At 44.8% G+C, this 20,598-nt stretch overlaps 1 protein-coding gene across 1 annotated transcript in view; it reads right to left on the bottom strand.

The window, feature by feature from the left end:
- The window catches only part of LOC119174026 (uncharacterized), an 82,078-nt gene that overhangs the window by 52,472 nt on the left and 9,008 nt on the right, over nucleotides 1-20,598 (bottom strand). The window contains exons 3-7 of the mRNA XM_075894255.1: nucleotides 16,298-16,545; nucleotides 13,135-13,262; nucleotides 7,561-7,667; nucleotides 4,172-4,473; nucleotides 61-173 (exon numbers count right to left, since the gene is read on the bottom strand). Of these exons, the coding sequence (XP_075750370.1) occupies nucleotides 61-173; nucleotides 4,172-4,473; nucleotides 7,561-7,667; nucleotides 13,135-13,262; nucleotides 16,298-16,515 (868 nt within the window). The 5' untranslated portion in view covers nucleotides 16,516-16,545. The remainder of the gene's footprint in view (nucleotides 1-60; nucleotides 174-4,171; nucleotides 4,474-7,560; nucleotides 7,668-13,134; nucleotides 13,263-16,297; nucleotides 16,546-20,598) is intronic.

Genomic DNA, 20,598 nt, shown 5'->3' with positions numbered 1-20,598 from the left:
CGACCCATGATTTCACTTATGATAAGGTGCAAAGTGCCAACAACCTGGCAATGTACGCACGTGTGAAGGTCTTGCATCCTTCGTCCTGCTGCTTCATTTCGCTGAGGAAGCCGTCGATGTAGTCCCGCACCAAACCATCCTGGTACGTGTCCTGGTGGAAGTCGATCTTCGAGCTTGAACGAGGAGGAAATTTACATGCAGTATTCAACCTGCCAGGCTTAGGTAGCTCCGTCGGCAACAGACAAACACTAACTGCCATAAAAAATAAACCTACTAAATATCGTCATGCACTCTTTCTCACTAGTTGCACGCATAAACCACTTGTGGTGCATTAATATACCAAAATTAAAGCATATCACTGGGCTGCGCATGACCACAGGCGACCACTTTGATGCGTCTCATTGAAAGTTGCAGAAATGCGGTGCACGTATGCCTCTTATTAATAATAGTGAAGGCACCATAACACGAGGAATGTATTAAACAAAATACTATTATTTACGTTGAAGGAACGAAGTGGAAATGATTGAGGGTTCGTTTTTCTTTGTTCGATGCAATATTCATAAAAACTGACAGACGACACTACCAAGGCGATTGCACGGATGCAAAGCAAGCGTTCTACACCCACAGCAGAAGTAATTTCTTTGGTACTTGAATATATTGAAGAAAAGTACGCCGATCGTTTGAAAGTTTTCACCGATGGATCAGTTTAAATGGTGCGCGGAGTGAGCGCTGCAGCGTTTGTGATCCCATCTCTAAAGGTTTCCTGGGCAGCGAGACTCGAGTGCGTTGTTTCATCGACAGCATGTGAAAGCGTGGCAATTCAGGAAGCCCTGTAGAAACTGAAGTTTTGTAGGCAGCAACAACTCGGACAGTAAGCCCGCTTTGCAGCGGCTAAAACATGGATTGATTTTGGATCTATGCACTCAAAGATCACTGCGAATCCTTAAAGACCTGCATGGCATGGGTATAAACGTTACGTTGTAATGGATTCCATCACATGTGGGTATAGCGGGTAATGAGGCGGCTGACAGACTTGCCCGGAGTGCTCTTGAGCTTACACCAACGAAGAAGGCTCTCAAAGACAATCAGCGTATCTTATGAGAAGCTGTAAATAAGCATTTTCACTCGTTATGACTGACGCCTCACCAGCCATGTGTGACACAAGGGCTATCAAGGGAAGAGGCCTGCTTGTTTCATCGCATTCGAACGGGATCAGCGCGTACACCAGCATGGCTTCACAAGATCAGACTCTCCGCGACGCCCTTGTGCCCGAAGTGCAAGGAAAACGGTGATATCGAACACTATTTGCTTAAATTTTGTGCGCTTAAAAAGAAACGGCAAGGTTTATTTGAGGAACTGCTACAGTTAGGCTCACCATGCATGCGACAGCGTGACTGATATTGTGTTTCCGCGTGGTTCCTCGATCTTAAACAAGTGTCGCGACTTCTCTTGAAATTTTCGATTGCTACAGACCTAGCATGTAACTGGTGATAAGTGACAATTATGTTTGGTGTACAGTTCAGCGAGATAGAGTACCGGCACAGTACTGCACGAGGAATAGCACAAAGGCCGCTGTCTTATGCAGGCTTACGTCCCGCTATGAACAATTTTTATTTTAAAAGCCTGCTCGTGATTAGTTAAAAAACAAACAAAGGACACAACTTCATCTAGCAAAGAGGAATCCGGGCGGGGCAATTGCCCGCAAATTATGCAAGGCTAGATCCGCCGGCTACCTACAACATCCTTAATTTTAACCTTAACACTACCAAAGAAATTATAGGGGATGATATTAGTAGTAAATGTAATGTAAATGGGAAGAAAAAAAAGTTGACCAAAAGGTAGCTTGCCGGGGGCAGGGCTGAGCCTGGTACTTTCGAATAACGCGTCCGATGCTCTAGAGCAGGGGTCGGCCACCTTTTGAGACAGCGGGTCAAGTTTCACGAAACAGAGATGGCGGGAATCCGCACAATTCATCGGGGGAGTTGGGAAGGAAGCAGTCAAAGAGAGAAAAATTTTGGCGCATTTTATTCCACAATACTGTAAAAAATGGGGTGTAGACATGTTTATTTTCAGCGTGCATGTACTAACGTTGCAATATATGAACATAAAGTACTACAAAAAAAAACTGAAGTCAGAAAACTGAGGCCCATTTGATGTCAAAACTGCGACACCGTGGCTCAAATATACAAAAATGAACACAGTGACGTGTGACACCGTCCCGGGGCGGCATAATACTGTCACGCGGGTCGCATGCGGCTCTCGGGCTGTAGGTTGCCGTCTCCTACTCTAGAGAATCGAAAGCGTTATTCAAAGGTTGCAGGTTTGGTTCCTGCCCACGGCAATTATCTTTTTGTCCTCATTTACATTACATTTACTGCTAATAACATCCTCTATAAGCTCCTTAGCGTTGTTCTCAGTTCTCATTTATATAATTTACTATGGGATCGTCACATAAACTTTGTGGCCGGATTATCATCAGGCTGCAACAATTTTTCACAACCTACTTATTGTTAATGAATAACGTGTCGTCCGAGGAATGCACTGTCACTGGAACAGGAAGCGGCTACACAGCGAGCTAAAAAGAAAGAACGGCATGGCTATACCGTACCGTATTTCCGTATCTTGCTATAGACTGTACTTGCCACGTCATAGCTGCCATCACAAAAGTGTAATCTTTCTTTGCTCAGTATGAATAGAACCAAAAACAAATTGTTCGTTGATACTGAGCCTGAGATTGAATTGTTTGAGTGACTATAGAATAAATGAATCGACACGCTAATTACGATCCACTTTGAAACTTCGCAAAACGAAAACAAAAAAAGACCCGCCAGGTCTGCGTAAAGTTCTTTAAACACTATGTGGGTGAATTTCTCAACACACTTGCAGGGCACCCACTACGCCATAAATTGTCACAATTTCTGAATTTTTGTGTAGTAGGGATGCATTCACTTTGCCATCCTTTGTCATTCTTCTGAGAAGCGGGGTACCAGCTACTCTCTTGCAAGGAAGCTTGTGCAATTTTTTGATGCTGTGGCTGACGACGATGAAGAATTATAGCACTATTGCAATGGGTTGTACCATTCAACGACCCATTTGTTACGCAATTCGCATTGTGCGACGCCTGGCTGTCCATTAGCTCTTTAAAGCGCTTTACTGTACACTTTAATGCGATTCCTTTCCCGACATGAAGCCTGCCGATATAGGGTCAGTTTGCAATGGATTTCCAAGCGCTGGCATAGCTCAATGGTAGGATTTTGGGCTGGCGCGCAGGGAACCCTGGTTCGTATCTTATTGTTTCCATTGTGTTTTTATTTACCTAGTTATTCCCATTTTTCGAAATAGTGATACGGACACCAGCGGTGGCAGTAGACAAGTACGGTGCAGGCGACCCTTGTTGTGATATTGTAGCAGCTTTCGCTGTGAAAACATATTACCTCAGGGCCTGTTTTTCTTTTTTGAGGTATATCATTCAGTGCCGAGAAACAATGTGTGAATTTGGCACATTTGCAGACAGCACATCGTTATTCGCGCTAGAAGGGGCTATCTGTGATGAATAGGATTGCTAGATTACGTTAATATTGGCTGAATGACAGCCAGTCAGTATGTATCTGTAGCTGCAGACAGTGCAATGCAAGCACGGATAAAGCACTGACCTCCTTGTCCTTCAAAAAGAAGAACGTTTGGGCATGTTGTTAGTTCATCATACTTCAGAAACAATAAAGTAATAACGAACACCGTCCAGAAGCAGACAGGAAAAGCGTTTGCTTTGAGCAAAGATGATACACTACACGTACTGAGCATATGTAAACACTCATGTGAAGCTACAAAAACAAAAAAAAAGAAAATGTACGCTTGTCGTCTATCCCAAGCAGTCTAGCTCTTTCTTAGATAAATGAAGAGAGAGTATATACTGACACATTTGTTGCCAGCCCTCTCTCCGGCTTCCCTGAGTCAGCGTTTATATACGCTCAGTGTCCGCAGTAAAACACTTCAGGTGAAAGTAAGTTGTTGTGCTGGCTAGGTCTTGTCCCGTATTCGTTATAGCGCCATGGTTTCTTCAGTACTTCTGTATAGCGCACTGTTCTTACTTTAGACGACATATCACACGCATTTCCAATGAAAACTCGACGTCTTTCAACGATAAGTGCGCCGTGCAGAAAGAAGCACTCACTCGGCGAAGTCTTCCCTGCGGACAAGTGCGTCCCTCAACTGCTCACATGCTCCCATGCGGAAGAAGACGAACAGCTTCCGTAGCCAGGGGAAGAAGTTGATGGCCGACACCTGGGCGGCCAGCGCCGGAATCACTTCGATCAGCTTGTCCAAATAGACGCGCTCTGGGTCGTCGTACTCGAATCGGCGACCGAACACCAACGCCGAGATGATGTTGGATGTGCTGGGCGTGAGCACGGTCGTGGGCACGATGCGGCCACTCTTCACCGACTCCAGCTCGCGAAGCAGGTACGAGAGCTCCTCCTGCGTCGAAAATACTATGCGCTCAAAGCTCACGTCTTCACTCGGCACACGTTGAACTCGGAAAGAGTGACGTACACTCCAGCATGTCCCACTGCTTAGGGAGAATTCAGGTGAACGTTTTATCGCGCGGCACTGAGGGATGCCCAATATCACGGCCGTAGCCAGAAATCGTTTACGTGGCAAGAGGGCTTCTATCTTACTTTATATGTTAAGGCGGAAACCTTACGTGCCTCATGAAACGTCAAGTTTGACCGTCTGGCGGCGTATACGGGATGAGTGATGCAAAAAATGGTGATCAGAGTAAAACGTCACCATAATGTTGCGAAGGCAATGTCTCGCGGATAGCTTTTTTTATTTTTCGGCTACAGCTGGAGTTCGTTCTTTGCCAGATGTTCTTGTTGGGGGCGCTATTTAACGATTTGTCTCGGGGAGGGCGCCTTGAGGAAGAATGAGAGTCAATCAATCAATCAATCAATCAATGAAGCTTTATTTTCATAAATAGATATATGCAATTACAGGGATTATTTGGACCGATAGCCTAAAGTGGCTAGTGGATGGTCCAATACAATGTGCAACATAAAAAAGTGTACAGGTCAGCTCTGAGGTAACAACATAAAAAAAAACAATCATGTGATACAGATAACACAGTAATACATTTTTTCTTGCAGATATGCATACTTATTAGCTTGCAGCTAGTTTCTATACATAGGCACTTATTAAAAAAATACAATGAAAATCGAATCACACACACATGCTTACATGTCTTGACTCCACAGAAAAAATGATTTACATGCCATGCTGAAATTACGTGCCGTTTTAATCTCTAGGGGGACCGTGTTCCATATTTTTGTTCCACTAAACTGTATCAGTCTTTCTCCGTAAACATTAAAACATTTGGGCAGATTGAAATTACCATTCGAAGCATGTCGCGTATTGCGTTTAGGAATTGAAAAAAGATCAGCAGGCAAAGGTGAATTTCTATTAATTATGTTATTTACTGAAACAGCAATTTTGTAGTCACGCAACATCGGAACTGAGAGAATGCGTTGTGATTGGAAAATATTACTTACTGATTCACCTTGGCTTATGATTTTCAGTGTACGCTTTTGAAGTCGCTCAAGAGTTTTTAGATAACTGTTGTACGTCACACCCCACGATTCCAGACAGTAACCTATGTGACAATGACACAATGAAAAGTAGAGTGTGCGGAGAATAGCTTGTGGAAAATATTGGCGAGCTTTTATTAGAGAATAGCAGCCATAGGCTAGCTTTGCGCACACACTTTGTACTTGCTCATGCCAGTGTAAGTGTTCATCAAAAGTGACGCCTAAATATTTAAAACAAGGAACTTGTTGAATAGGAGTGTTGTTTATTGTTAGGTTAAGAGATTCAGCGTCAATATGTTTCCTACGAGAGTGAAACACCATATACTTTGTTTTAGTACAGTTAACAGTCAGCTGATTCCTGGCAAACCATTCCGAAATGTTCGATAAATCGGTCATCGCGTCATTTTGTAAATCTGCTAAGGAGTGTCCTGTGAAAACTAAAACAGTGTCGTCCGCGTACATCAGTGCCCTTGACCTTTGTAGGGATCGCGGGACATCATTAATATAAAGAGTCTGAACAGAAAGGGCTGCATCCGCTCGGTCAGTGCGTGCTTCGCGCCAAACCAGGCACCGCGCCGTGCTTTTGACCGGGCGGCAAAAATTAGGTGCCATTATCCTCTACTAACCACTACCACCACCACCCCGAACGAGCGAGCCGCCGCCCGCGTCTTTCGGGGCGGTCGGGGGCCGACATTTGAGCAATTGTGTACGCGTCAAGGCCGTTTTAGAGAATGTGCCCGTTTCAAAAAGCTGCTGCAGTTTTGTTGCGAGGCAGGCTTCACGCGACCATGAAAATTCGTGTTGGGATTGGTTATCCTCGGCTTGCCTGATTGGTCCGCACACCCGTGGATGCTGAAAAACCTTATTTAGGCAGCGACTCGGGCCCTTTTTGGTGTGAGCGGACTCGGGGTCAACAGCGCATCTCACCACCGGAGACCAGTCATGCAAGCCGAGGGGTATGCCGTCATTTTCCATGTTTTGCATTTGTGACTTAGTCCAGTGTGTAAATTTAAGTTGTATTAGATGAATAAACCCCCAATTTGTGCACCCCGAAATCATCGTGTTGACTTATCATCGCTTGCCTGTGCGTAATCAATGTGATTGTCTGGTCGCCCACCACCGAAAACAAATGAAGTAGCGAAAATTACGCAGAGGCATACTACACCTCTACAGTTCACTAAGATATGTAAAAATTGATGAAAAAACTATTAAGAAAAGTTCAAATGTCCCGAGATATTTTTAAGACATCAGAGTAATTAACCGGACTAAAACACAGATGAGACAAAACCTTCGCTTGCTAAAGCGTAATAATAGTTAGGTTAACGCAATTACCAACACTTAGAAGTGAATGGGAGTTGTGAAAGGTAATGAGACTACTAGATGTCAACACTTTGTCATAAAAGTGGTCACATCAATTGAAGACTACATAAATGTTCTTTGAATTTTGGGTAATATAAAGTAGTTCATTAAAAGTGTAAGTGAGAGTTGATTAAGGTAGCCCCACAATGACTACGCGTCCGTGTAGAGATTCCGTTGCAGGCAGTGCGAGCACGCTTTATCCTACAAACCCCGATCACCCACCTCCCGTTGTGTTGGCGCGGCACTGAGGACCAAACAGATACACCCGGCAGCGTGGCTTGCTTGCTAGGTATGCCGCGCACGCGCAGATGATGGCTGTATCTTTTCGCGGGTGTGTTCCGCCCACGAGCGGACAGCGTTGTGGTGCTTCGACCTAAAGTGTGGGCACCTGGACCTAATGCATCTGTGGTTATCACATGCAATGCATTAGTGGTTAGCAGATGTACCGCAGAATAATGTAGAGACGTGTCGATCGCGACGGAACGGTATTTTTGTATTCACCATACGGTAAACCACCACCGCTGAACGAGCCTAATAATTGACCAAATCAGAGGTAAGTTAGTGTATCTTCAAAACATCTCCGACTCGATGCTTCCCGTGAACGTGCTTAGTTTCGCCTTACGTGAATGTGTTTCTCCATGGCCGTCGTTGCGATGCCAAGGTTCTTGAAGAGCTTCAGCGAGAACCTGCGCTGCTCCTTCCACAGGGGTCCATTGAGCACTATCAGTCCTGCAATGTATAGCGTAAAAGGCGCTTGACCAGCTGAAACCGGAGGTGGGCAATCTTTCCATAAGTTATACCCAGTCTGCGTAGCTTTAGCAAGATTGTGTTAGGTTGTCATTTTAACGCGTTAAAGAAAATAAAGCAATTTTAGGGGCTTGTTTTTTCTTCGTATGCACACTAGCAGTGAGCACTTATTGAGAATATTAATACCTATTATTTCAGAAATATGTCTAACTTGGAACGACTGAACTGCATACCCTTGTGAAATGGTTTCAGTTATGGCAGTGTATTTATAGTGCGCGTGCACACTCCTATTATGTAAACTAAATGTGTAGGCTCCTGCGCTATTACTTACTTACTGCGTGGCGCATGTCCTGAAACTAAGCCGCTACGTGACGCTGCGGTGCACCGGGCTGGGCGCCATGTTTGAGATCGGCACGGAGCAGTCGGGCCATACACGCCGTTGAATTTGCTGTGTTTATATGATGTGTGTTGTGTGGGCTTCCACTGGTATTTTGTGTCCTCGCGTAATACATTTAAATTACTGCAGAATTGGAGGTTTCCACGTTTGCGTGCTGCAGAGAATTGCCAAAGTGTCCATGCAGCAATATATTGTTGCGCGTTGACTTGCACCAAATCAACCATGGTAACTAGCTACGGACAGGTTCAAATTTCATGCCGGAAGTTAACTGTGCGAATGCAACGAAGCTCTCGTCAAGGCGCGGAGCTACATGATTGAGCAGAATTTATCGCGAAGACTTGAGCGAAACGGCGGCGCACTAGAAAGTTTGTGGAGTGTGCTGCTCCAATATGCGAGCACGCCTCAATGAGGCCACCTATGCATGTGCAGTGCGCACACAGAACTTCTTTATGAGCCTTAACAGTAGCCACGGCAGCAGCGCGTTTTTCTTCTGAACAGTGAAACCGTTTTTATTTGAGGTTTTCATGTCTAGCGTTGTGGTAGCGCTGACCACGTGTCTTCGTATTTTTGGCAATAGAGAGAACCAAGGTAAAAATGGGGAGGGGTGCGAGAGGCGACGGCGCGGGACGTCTAAGGGTGAACTCTCGGGAAAAGCGCCAGGATGGGGTGACGGTGAGACGCAGAGGAGTGTGAATACCCACCCCTGTCACACTTGAGCGAGTGTACTTACGCTTACAAAGAGTAACTTTTGCGGTGCGCTGCTACACGAGAAATGAGAAATTATGGCAGTGACAAGTGGCTGATTTGCAGTGCCGCATGTATTTGTTATTTTTGTGCCCGTTTCTTATCGTCGGACCACATTTACTTCTTGGAAGTAGCACTAATGGAACGTGTCATCGCAAATAAATAGAGTGACTGACGCAGTCATTGCACGGCATGTGCTGCGGCATCCCTTGGCGGACGTGGCCGCCAACTGCCCGAGGCCGAGAATAGCCAAGTTTTTTGTTGTATTGTGCCTTGTTTTAATACATAGCAGTGCTCCTAATTACGAAAGAAATGTTTTAAAAATACTGAGGGCCGCTCTAGGCCGCAGAGCATTCCTGTGCAAGCCACAGCTACCGAGGCTATACCTTTCGTCGGAGCAAAGGGAAGTTGGGAAACACACTTGCCGGCAAGCGATATCATCTTCGAAAATCTGCAGTGTTGATTGTGGCATAGTTTTTGCGCCGAAAGGCATCGACAACATTGGTACGCCATTAGGCACGGTGAAAGTGACAATATAGTGCGTGGTGTTTAATTCTGTGTGAATAACGATGCATCTTGCTTGCGAAAACATTGGTGCTCATTGTGAATGATGATATAGTGACCCCGGTTGTCGACTAAACAGCACGATTCGACATTTTAGTCAAGGTGAAAATGCGTTTGACGCGATCATCTGCGAGTGCGTACACCTCAGCGTTTGCCCTGCGTGCAGAAAAAAGATATGCATGGTCTCTGGGATGAAACTCATGACTACGCATAAGCTGTTGGCTTGTATTAGCATTGTCGAAGATGCATATACGCTTCTTACCGGCGAATACACTAACCCATTAATGGTATACCACGTTTTATTGGATACCTCATAGGCATTAACGGAAACAGCGGATATTCTGGTTTCTTGTATAATTGGTAGCTGACATATACGGATCGATTTTTACGAAGTAACATTGTGCATTAGAAATTTGTGTATCAATTCTAAAAGAGCAAAGTAAGCATGCAAACTCGTTGTAGGTATCAGATGCAGCGAGGTAACTGTACAAGAAAATATTAGTTATCGTGTTTAGCTGGCATAACTTTTGATAGGGTTATAAATAGCGCCTTAAGTGAAAACTTCGTTTTGATTTTTACGGGGATTCGTTAACCTAATCCTAACGCCCGGCACGAAGTGCTTCTTTTTTTTTCGACCTTTTCCGGTCATAATATTGTGCCCCGAGTGTCAGGATCTTATTTGTGACCTCGCACACAGCAACCCAAAACCTCGCGGCTGCCAATGCTGTAACTCGTTTAAAACTGTTGCGCAGATTTTGTGACAGACATTGACCACGTTTACATCCTATAGTTGTGCAAATATTCTCTAAAGCGCCTGCCATCATGAACATGCAAAACGATCACTTTCGAACAGGGTAAGATTTGTCTACGGCTGTCGTCTGCAACGACCAAATCACCACATGTTGACGTAAGGGAATCGTGCATTACATGTAGTGAGTTTTTTTTTTTAAGCTGTGTCTTTAGAAAGTAACAATTCGCTGAAACTTCTGTCACACTGCTGCTATGCGAAAGAATCCCGCCAGCGCAAATATTTTGCCGACCAGCAGTCCAGCACCTGCTCCGAGAGACGGAGTTGTGGACGGAGTGGATGCAGTGGCGTCACACTGTTCGCAAACAGGCAGATGTCTGCTTCTACGTGGAAAAATCAGAAAATTATCTAGAGCACAAGAAGTATTTGAGAAATCACAGCCTATCCGCGGAGGGATTGATGATGATTGGGGTGAAGCATCCGTCCGTCCGTCCGTCCGTGTGTCCTCACGAACTAACGGACGGACGGAAACACGAACAGATGCACGGATAGACGGACGGATGGACAGACGGATGCATGGACGGATGGGTGAACGGACAGGCGCATGAACGGTTGGACACACGGATGGACGTATGAATGTTTAGCCCCACTCATCATCATTCACTCTGTGGATATGCGCTTAAAACCACTAACGCTATCTAGTTAAATTATGCCCAAGAAAATAAACACACAATTCAATACATTGAGGAAGTCATAAACTAGAGGTGGCTTCATACTACACATGGAGGAGAAAACGACCCATGGCCTAAGAGCTTCGCCCTATAAGAGGCCGGGAGGAGGATGTAGGTTGCAGTATATATTTGACTGCTGACCGGAAGCATTGTTTCAATTAAGTCACAAGCCCCCGAAGCTTTTTATGCACAATGAGCGCTCTACAATGAAACTTATCGCCTGACCAACCCATCGTATCTGTTTCCGTCGTATCAAGATAAGCTCGCTAAACAATGCTCACTTGTGGAGGTACAAAGACGAGACTTCCTCGCTCCGCGGTTTTCGCATATATTGAGAGCACACTGCACGTGAGCGAGCCTTCTTTGACTACTGCTGCCTCTTTGAGACACCGAACTTTGGCCGCAGCTTTTGGGCTGGCTGCACTACGGAAAGCGCTCCTATATAATAGATAGCAGAGACCTGGTTTCTGGTGACATGTTCCGGTTCACGACCGACGCTGAAGTCTGTGAAATCATCGCGCGTGGAATGTCATTAGATGCACGATTGATGCAGCACTAAAGCGATGACGCAAGAAAAACTGAGCGCATAGGACGAGGGCTGTTTCGCAAGTGAAAATTGGTTTCGAAAAAATTAACGTGAAATACGAAGCCAAGCATAGAGCGCATAAGCGTAAGTAATAAAATAAAGCAAATCATTTAACAACACGTGCACATCCATAAGAAATTCAAACATGTTTTTTGACTTTGCATGAGTCAAGCAGAAATGCAAACTCATTGTCTGTCAAGAAAATCGACGCATGGTTCACATATGCGTCTCCCACTCTTTTAGCTTTAAGAGCTTAGACCGCCCAACTTTCCATTCTACAGAAGAGCATTGAGGTATTCATGCTCATGCGTCGCACTACAACCTTTTACTACGCTGGTTGCGAGCTCTACGTGTTGACTCTGCTGCCAGAGCAGCACAAGGCAAGGATACAATTTCTGTGCTTTTTTTAAGATGCACCGTCTTTAGTGTCTGCGTTACTTCGGAACATGTAGCGACCTTTATGGCGCGACGCAATCAATCAGTATAAATACAACTACCTGAAATAAACCTATACCTCGTAGCCTTTGAATCCCGCGAGAACTTGACATGGAAGATGGAGCATGTGTTCACCGGATCAGACTCCACATTGCCTCAAAGGTTATTTAAACACAGACAGACAGACAAAGAACTTTATTGTTACAAAGAAGTTTATTGTATTTAAGTACAGAAGCAGCAAGTTTCCCCAAGTTTCTAAGCATGTAATACGAGCATGATGTGTCACTGTTACTGCTACGATACTGACAAATTCTGTAGGCGGCACGCATTCAAAACTAGATCTTGGAGCGGCGCTATCTTCTGGTCCCGTTGCAAAGGACCAGAAGGTTGCACTGTGCAAGGGGTAGCTAGCTACCCCCTGCACAGTGCACATTTAGCATGATAGCGTGGCTGGTGTTCTTGAGGACAGAACACCTTAACGAAACTCTTTGAATACCTAGCTACTACTCTCTTTCTACTCTGTCTCCTTTGTGTTTGTCTGTGAGTGCGTGTGTTTTACTCGTTATTATGCGTATATACGATGATAGAATCATTGTATACTATACCGTAGCCATCAGATGGTCAAAATTTCCGCAGCCCTCTATGCATACGACGTCTCTCATAATCATATCGTGGTTTTGGGAAATAAAAGACCAGATAGTATTATATCAAAGCGATATGCAACTGCAGTGACAAGCTATACGACAATATCGGGATCACAAAAAAAGTTCTATGACCTCGCCCCCCCCCCCCAAAAAAAAAGCGCCTTTGGGTCATTTGTTTTTTTCTCTAAACTCATCATATTGTTATAGCTCTGCAATGCATGGTGTGACATTTTTGCGGACCCCCCTTGGCACAGGGCTCCAAGCGACTTAAGTAAACAGAAAATAACACGCACGACAGACAGTGCAAGGGATGTAGGACATACACAGCGCTGTTTATTACAGCTGCATTAGCATTGCCGATCCTCGCTAACATTTCCTCGCTCCTCCTTTATTGTTATTAATTGTTCTTTCTAGCTCGTCAATGTTCCTTCCTATAGCAAGAGCTAATCCTGCGCCTCTACGATGGAAACTTTCAATGCCTCGAAATATTGAGACCGTTCATTTGGTAGCTGCACTATAGAATGCTTGCTGGAGCCTCTCAGAACTATTATGTGCTGAGCACTTTATGGGGCCGAACTGTCGTACGTTGTCGGCGCTTACCTTGCGAGTGCTCGTTGACTTTGAAGGGAAACTCTTCAGGTCGGTTGAGGAGCGAATCCTGCGATAAGGCCTCCTTGACGGATTCGAAGTCACACAGGAACACCACGTAGCGGGAGCCTAGGTGAACACTGCGAGAGACGTAAACACATTTAAACGTTCTCGATTCAAGCAATAAAGAGTAGATTGAATGGTTTCTGAGAGAGGTGGAGCAAGGCTGTGCATACTTTTTCAACTTTATTTCAGGGAGCTGTACCGCTGAAAACGGGTAGAAACCTTAGCAATCCCTGTGTGTCTCAAGCTTTCCAAACTTTAGAAGCATGTGAAAGGGATGTGACGTGTGCTGTCGTACAAAAACAAAAAACAAACAAACAATAAATTAAGGCAGTGTCGCACTACAGTGGTGCTGAGCTTGAGGGAAGGGGGGAGCTGGGCAGCGCGCTTTGTTCACCACCAGTTTTTTTTTTCATTCATGCTATCCTGTCTTTTTTTCTTTCCTTTTTTAAGTGTGAAGCATTCCTTAAAGAACTTCGGCTTTGAGCGTATCTATCTATCTATCTATCTATCTATCTATCTATCTATCTATCTATCTATCTATCTATCTATCTATCTATCTATCTATCTATCTATCTATCTATCTATCTATCTATCTATCTATCTATCTATCTATCTATCTATCTATCTGTCTATCTATCTATCTATCTATCTATCTATCTATCTATCTATCTATCTGTCTATCTATCTATCTATCTATCTATCTATCTATCTATCTATCTATCTATCTATCTATCTATCTATCTATCTGTCTGTCTGTCTGTCTGTCTGTCTGTCTGTCTGTCTGTCTGTCTGTCTGTCTGTCTGTCTGTCTGTCTGTCTGTCTGTTTGTCTGTCTGTCTGTCTGTCTGTCTGTCTGTCTGTTTGTCTGTTTGTTTGTCTGTTTGTTTGTTTGTTTGTTTGTTTGTTTGTCTGTTTGTTTGTCTGTCTGTTTGTCTGTCTGTCTGTTTGTCTGTCTGTCTGTTTGTCTGTCTGTCTGTTTGTCTGTCTCTCTCTCTGTGTGTGTGTGTATGTGTGTGTGTGTGTGTGTGTGCGTGCGTGCGTGTCTGTGTGTCTGTGTGTCTATCTATCTGTGTGTCTGTGTGTCTGTCTATCTGTGTGTCTGTGTGTCTGTCTGTCTGTCTGTGTGTCTATCTATTTGTGTGTCTGTGTGTCTATGTGTCTATCTATCTGTGTGTCTATGTGTCTATCTATCTGTGTGTCTATGTGTCTGTAACTCACCCCGCAAATAATTGCGGCCGGTCAACATTGAAAACAAGAGTATGAAGTTGGGCGTGTTGGTGAGACATAAGTAATGACGTAGACTGGAATATGTGAGACACAGGACAAGGGAAAGCACAGAGGAGAGTCCTTCTAGAAATTTATTTCGAAGGGCATGTATATATATGCTCCCGAAATACGAAAAACAGACAAAACAGATTAGAAACCCACAATTGCCATCCGTGAAAATCTTAATCTCAGGAAGAACAATTCTTTTTCACAAAGACCGACGAGAGAGGGCATGCTGATGCAGTTCTGCCCTAATCTACAAATCCTGATATGTGAGATTTAACGTCCCAAAACCACCATTTGATTATGAGAGACGCTGTAATAGAAAGCTCCGGAAATTTCGACCACCTGAATCGACAAATGCACTCTGCCTCAATAATCTCTCCTGTTATTTTATTTCTGTTTTTAGATACAATAACGGTGTCATAAAAAAGTGGTTTGCACCCACACGTGCTACAATGCAGTACCAAAAAAAAAACATAACATCGTGACCATTTTTGACGTTACAAGCGTGTTGACGGAGCTGGTTGGTTTGTCCAATGTAGTGCTTGCCGCATGAAAGAGGTATCTGATCAATTATGTTTTCTTTCCTCGTGGCAAACAGGGTTTTGTGCCTTTTAGACCAACCTTGAACAAGGCGCGCGTTTCCCTAGTAGGACAGTGGTGTTCAACAACGCTATAAAATGCCACGAGTAGGCGACCTTAGCGCAATCAAGTGCGGCGTCCAACATGTCACGTTCTTGTGGATGTCACACCCTTTTACCTGTTACTGCTCTCACCATTACCTACTACAGCTACCACAAGTATATATCACCGCAAGGGCTTATTTAATCATTAATCATGGACGTTTTGATATGTGGGGTTTTAACGTCTCAAAACCACCATATGATTATGAGAGACGCCGTAGTGGAGGGCTCCGGAAATGTCGACCACCTGGTGTTCTTTAACGTGGACCCAAATCTGAGCGCACGGGCCTACAACATTTCCGCCTCCATTGGAAATGCAGCCGCCGCAGCCGGGATTCGAACCCGCGACCTGCGGGTCAGCAGCCGAGTACCTTAGCCACTAGACCACAGCGGCGGGGCATTAATCATGGACGTTAGTCGTCCGAATAGAGATGACACACAGCGTCAGCGTGGATGCATCAAAAGACATTGCACAATCTGTCTCAGTAAACAAACATTGAACTACTTCTGTATGCACACGTTTAACCTTCGTGTAATGCTAATTCCGATGACGGAGGGATTAACCATGTTTTTTTTCTTCGGCCCAAGCGCGAAAAAAGCGAAAAAAAAGAAAGCAAAAAAAGTGTTCTACGGGGTTGAGTTTGCTGATATGACTGACAATTTAACTGCCGGCTTGAAGTTTTGCCCTTGATGACCTCGTAGCACCAGCCACAGAGTTTCCTGTAAACACGTCACTGTGGCGCTAGTGTCTATGGGAGCAGCTACGCACGGTGCTATACGCAATTTTGTCTAATCTTCGTTCTTCCGGCTCCGTCTGGATTTACGTGGCCTGGAGCCGCCTTGTCATGAAACGACAACCAGCTAATGTTCAGCAGTTGCATTTCACCACCTTGACCTTAACGGGCTCACAAATTCAAAATAGGTCATGAAGCTCACAATCATCTGTTCCTTTATTCGAAGCTAAACCAAACACAAATATAAACAATCACAAGACGAAGACTAGGCCAATTCGTGTACTACCCATCATTACCATAGTTGCTGAATAGTCGCAGTACCAGAGTCCCCTCTATAATTGTTTTCAGGGAAAGTCTCTGCCACCAGCGTAGCTCATTCGCGAGGCTGCTTTCGTAACAATAAACAAGCCAGTAAGTACGCACCCGAATATGTTGCCATACTTCTGCCTAAGCGCCTCGACGCCGCGGTGGCCGTCCTTTGGCATGAATGGAAGGTAGCCGAGCAGAGGCACTCCGAAAGGGCCTGGAGGCAGATCTTTCCGCAGGCATCTCCTGAGCGTGTCCCACAGGTACTGCAGCACGACAGCCCCGACTCCGGCCACCAGCCCCGTGACGATGCACCGCCAGAAAACTCCAAGCATGGTGGTTGGCTATACGGAGCAGGCGTAGCCCTGCAAAGAACAGTACTTGCTGCTGTGTACACTCGTTGAAAACGAACCAAGGACACAGCGGGCCAGCGACTTTTTGTCATTGACGCGCGTGTGTTGGTGAGAACGCTGGGAGAGGGTGTTTTGTGCTTCCACCGGTACAGATCTCGTATAGAACGCAGCCAATGCAAACACAGCGCTCGATGCAACCTTGTCCAGTGCTTGCGCAATACAGAGAACACTCCGCGCCGACAGAACAGGATGTACGTTGGGTGCTAGCCTATCGAACAGTGTAAGAGGCCACCGCTATCGTTGCAAATACTTGCACGACATTGCCGTTGCTTTTATACCTTACATTTCCGTTCAATCTCGTTGACACTGTATTGCGTCGATGGCTCTCCATAGTATGCGTGCGAGATCTGACGTGAACAGAGAACGAAAGTCTTCATTTGTAGTTTCGTGATACAGCGACAGCTTCTTTAACCAGTACTGTCCGGGAGGAGGGTGGGGGGGTTCTTATGACATGTTGCTTCAGGTGATGAAGGTACGCAGACACTGCGCGGAAATTCCTGAATGCGCAAAAATGAGCACAGAACAAAAAGAACTATATAAATTGCATTCTGATTTTTAAAATTTTAAAAATAATTTTGTCGTGCGAGAACACAGGCAGTGCTTTTCAACAGTCTGAAAACGTTTTTAATAGAAGGGATGATCGCACTTACGAAAAAAATACCCGTATAATCACGTACGTTGCAGATTCGGCACGTTTTTCGAAGTTCTATGGCATTACTCTGATGTTATTCGGTGCAAGCTGTACTTAGCCGAATACGGCGTCAACATGCCCGACTGTGCACATATTGAGACCTCTTGTTATAGAAAACATTGTGAATATATCGTAGGAGAATTGCAAACTTGTTCAATAAGCTGCCTGAAAAGCGCTTCAAGAAATGTCCGTGGACGCGACTGACAGCTGGAGCCCGAATTGACAAATGGTGTCTTATCATCAGAAAAACACCCGATGTCCATTCGCTTTTAGAACGATATAAGCCTTTGTTCACGCTCGTGTAACCTGTTCACATAAAGGTTGCGTATTAACACAATAGAGTTGAAGAGCTCGTTTCACAGAAATTGTGACGTCTGTGTCACCACCGTTTGTTATGAGCCAACGGCCAATGCTGCGTGTACAAGCGTTCGGCTCCTTGCAGCGAGCTTTAGGCCTGCGCCGTGAACCGAACCCTGGCTGGCATCTGAGAAGGTGTTGCGCCCAATCTTGATATGGCGTCCTCAATTTCTTTCTTCATATTCCAGCTTAATAAATCTGTGTCACTTTCGTTTATTTCACTTTCAAAATTAATATCGCCATATTTTGGAGGTTTTAACAATACTGTTTAGCTACAGACTAAAATAACACTGCAATGGTGCCCACTAACATGGGCTTTCGTTCACATGAACGACTTGTAAGTGTTTGGTATGTATCACACAAAACGCACAATATGTATCACTTTGCGATGCTAAAATCCTAACCTTGGAGCATTATACTAATTTTCCCAGACTATTCATTTTCTTGTTTGGACAATCGTACAGGCGCGTATGCACAAGGCTGATCTAATGGCACACACATGGTGGTCGAAGTTTCCGGAGCCCTATACACTACGGCGTCTCTCATAAACATATGGTGGTTTGGGGACGTTAAGTCCTCCATATCAATCAATCAATCAGCCAATCTAATGACACACAACAGGTTTTTGTTCCTCACCTGACAGATCAAGGTGACATTTCTTGCCAGGGAACGTCATTGCAACCATGGGCTGGTTCCTAAATTTAGCAAGTGCCGTAGCAATATATTACGCAAAGCTATGTAGAATATTTGGCTTGGCATGCTTAAAGCGAAAGAAAGGCCCGTTTTCTGTCCTATAATTGGCAAAGATGATTACGAATATGGTTCTTGCTTATCGTTGCCCTTCCGCCCCCCCCCCCCCCCATCCTCCCCGTCTTTCCTAAGCTGAAGCAGCAAAGTGGTAGCTGTTGCGTATTTCGGCCTTGGAGCTCCAGCAGGCATATTTCTGCCGCGGCAGTCAATTGAACCCCATAAATATGATAAGTGGTCATCTTATAATCACCTATCGTACCTTATAATCGCTTTACGATAAGTAATCATCAGACCTCAATCTCATTTTCATGCAGATGAAATTTTTTTTATTACTGTATCACTTGCTCCAGACTGTAGCGAGGAACTCGCTTAGCGCGTGGCGATCAGAACGCAATTTTGCACTTACTGAAATAGGTAGATGATGTGCTTCAAGTAATCACGTGTGTTAAGACGACGGATGACAGAAGAATGTGATGTTTTTTCCTGCCGACTGTGACCAGTGGCTGTTACGACACCTAGAGTGCCCTGAATATCGTGAAGAAAAAAAAAGCCAGCTAGATGCCTGAAGAGCCGCTCATCATAGATGACGAAACTCGTTGAACCTGTCACAACAGGCGCAGCTCCATCGAGAGGCTGAAACTGCTGTTCTCTAAGCAGCTTGAACATGTCGAGTTCGCGCAGCTGGGCTTATTAACAACTGTTTTATTACTGGTCGCTACCTTATGATGTGGGGCTTATTCCAGTTGACATGATTCTAGAAACAAAAAAAAACAGAAACCCAGCGATATAAGATAGTCATACTGACGGAGGTATGGCTTGTTGAAGTGGGAACTTCTGGGAATAAAATGCCCAATAACAGGAAGGAAAAAAGGGCCTCTGACTAGAACACGAGTGTGGGTAAATGAAAATTCCATTGGCAAATAAATCGCAAGGTCATGGTAGTGCTCTAAATTTTGCTGCAGACACCAAGATTAGGGACCAATACTGAGTGGAGTGTTCAAAGTGTGCATCACGATACATGTTTGCTTTGCCCAAAAGAGAACTTTTGGGCTCACTGATGTAGGGCGATACATATATATAATGTTTTTGCTCTCAAACTCCGACGCAGAGGAGTTGTTCACCAGTCGAAACCGTTTGAAACAAAATTAAGACAATTAACCGCTAAGTTGCGTCAATATTAAAAAAAGGGCTAGCTTTTGAACGACAAATGTTTCGCGCTTGAATGTAGAACCATTGGATATGAAATATCTGACCAATTCGGATAGCAAAATATGTGGCGTTTATATGCCAAACCCGCAATATGAGTACGAGAGGCGCCGTAGTGGAAGGCTTCGGGAACTTCGACCATCTGGTGTTCCTTGACGTGCACTGACATTGCACAGTAGCTCACGTGACCGCCATCGAAGACGCCGTGTTCGGGTTAGCAGCCTGGCACCGTAACCACTGTAAACGAAGCGGACCTATTTTACCATTTTAGTATTCAGCCTGCATTGCAATTATTCGCGGGATCCGAGGTAGTTTTAGGTACCGCCTCCTCCATGCCCTCCATGCATCATCAAAGCTCGACGAAGTACGAAGGCTGCATATGATTGTTCGAGCTTGTGCTGTGTCCTCTGCAAGGTTATTCTAGGACACACTGCATAGATAACGTTCAAGGAGACGAGTGTGACCAATAGCCTTGTGAGCACGGACCGATCGTTGTTCCAGTGGGAGATAAGAGGACACGCGCTTGGCAACAGCCTACAGAATCACTTCGTAGTACAACGTTGTCTGCGATGCACTTTCGCTTCAAGGAAATACGACGTGCTCCCCTTAAGCGTATTTGCAGCCTCGTTGAACTGCACTAACTATGGCAGCAGAATTGATACGAGGGCGTTGAACTACCAAAGAAGCAATGGCAACGAATTGTTGGTTGATTTCGCGTGGTTAATATAACCAAGCTTCCCAAATGTAAATGGTAATAATATAATGAAGGTATTCAACGGTTTTATAACAACGATCTGATTAAGAGAAACGCCGTAGTGGAGTACTCCATTTACGGGCCTCGAGCTTTCCCACCGCCAACAAAAATGCAGCAGCCATGACCGGGATTTGATTCCGCGACCTTCGGATCAGCACCGTGGCGAGTCTAATTATAAACGTTGCTGGATAGAACTGTGGCATTGTTTCGCCGCAATGTAAAAAATAGCTTGTTCGTTCGTCTGAGC

This window comes from Rhipicephalus microplus, chromosome 5 (assembly GCF_043290135.1).
Source record: "Rhipicephalus microplus isolate Deutch F79 chromosome 5, USDA_Rmic, whole genome shotgun sequence".
In the NCBI taxonomy this organism is placed as follows: Eukaryota; Metazoa; Arthropoda; class Arachnida; order Ixodida; family Ixodidae; genus Rhipicephalus; species Rhipicephalus microplus.
This window is presented reverse-complemented; position numbering and strand designations above follow the sequence as displayed.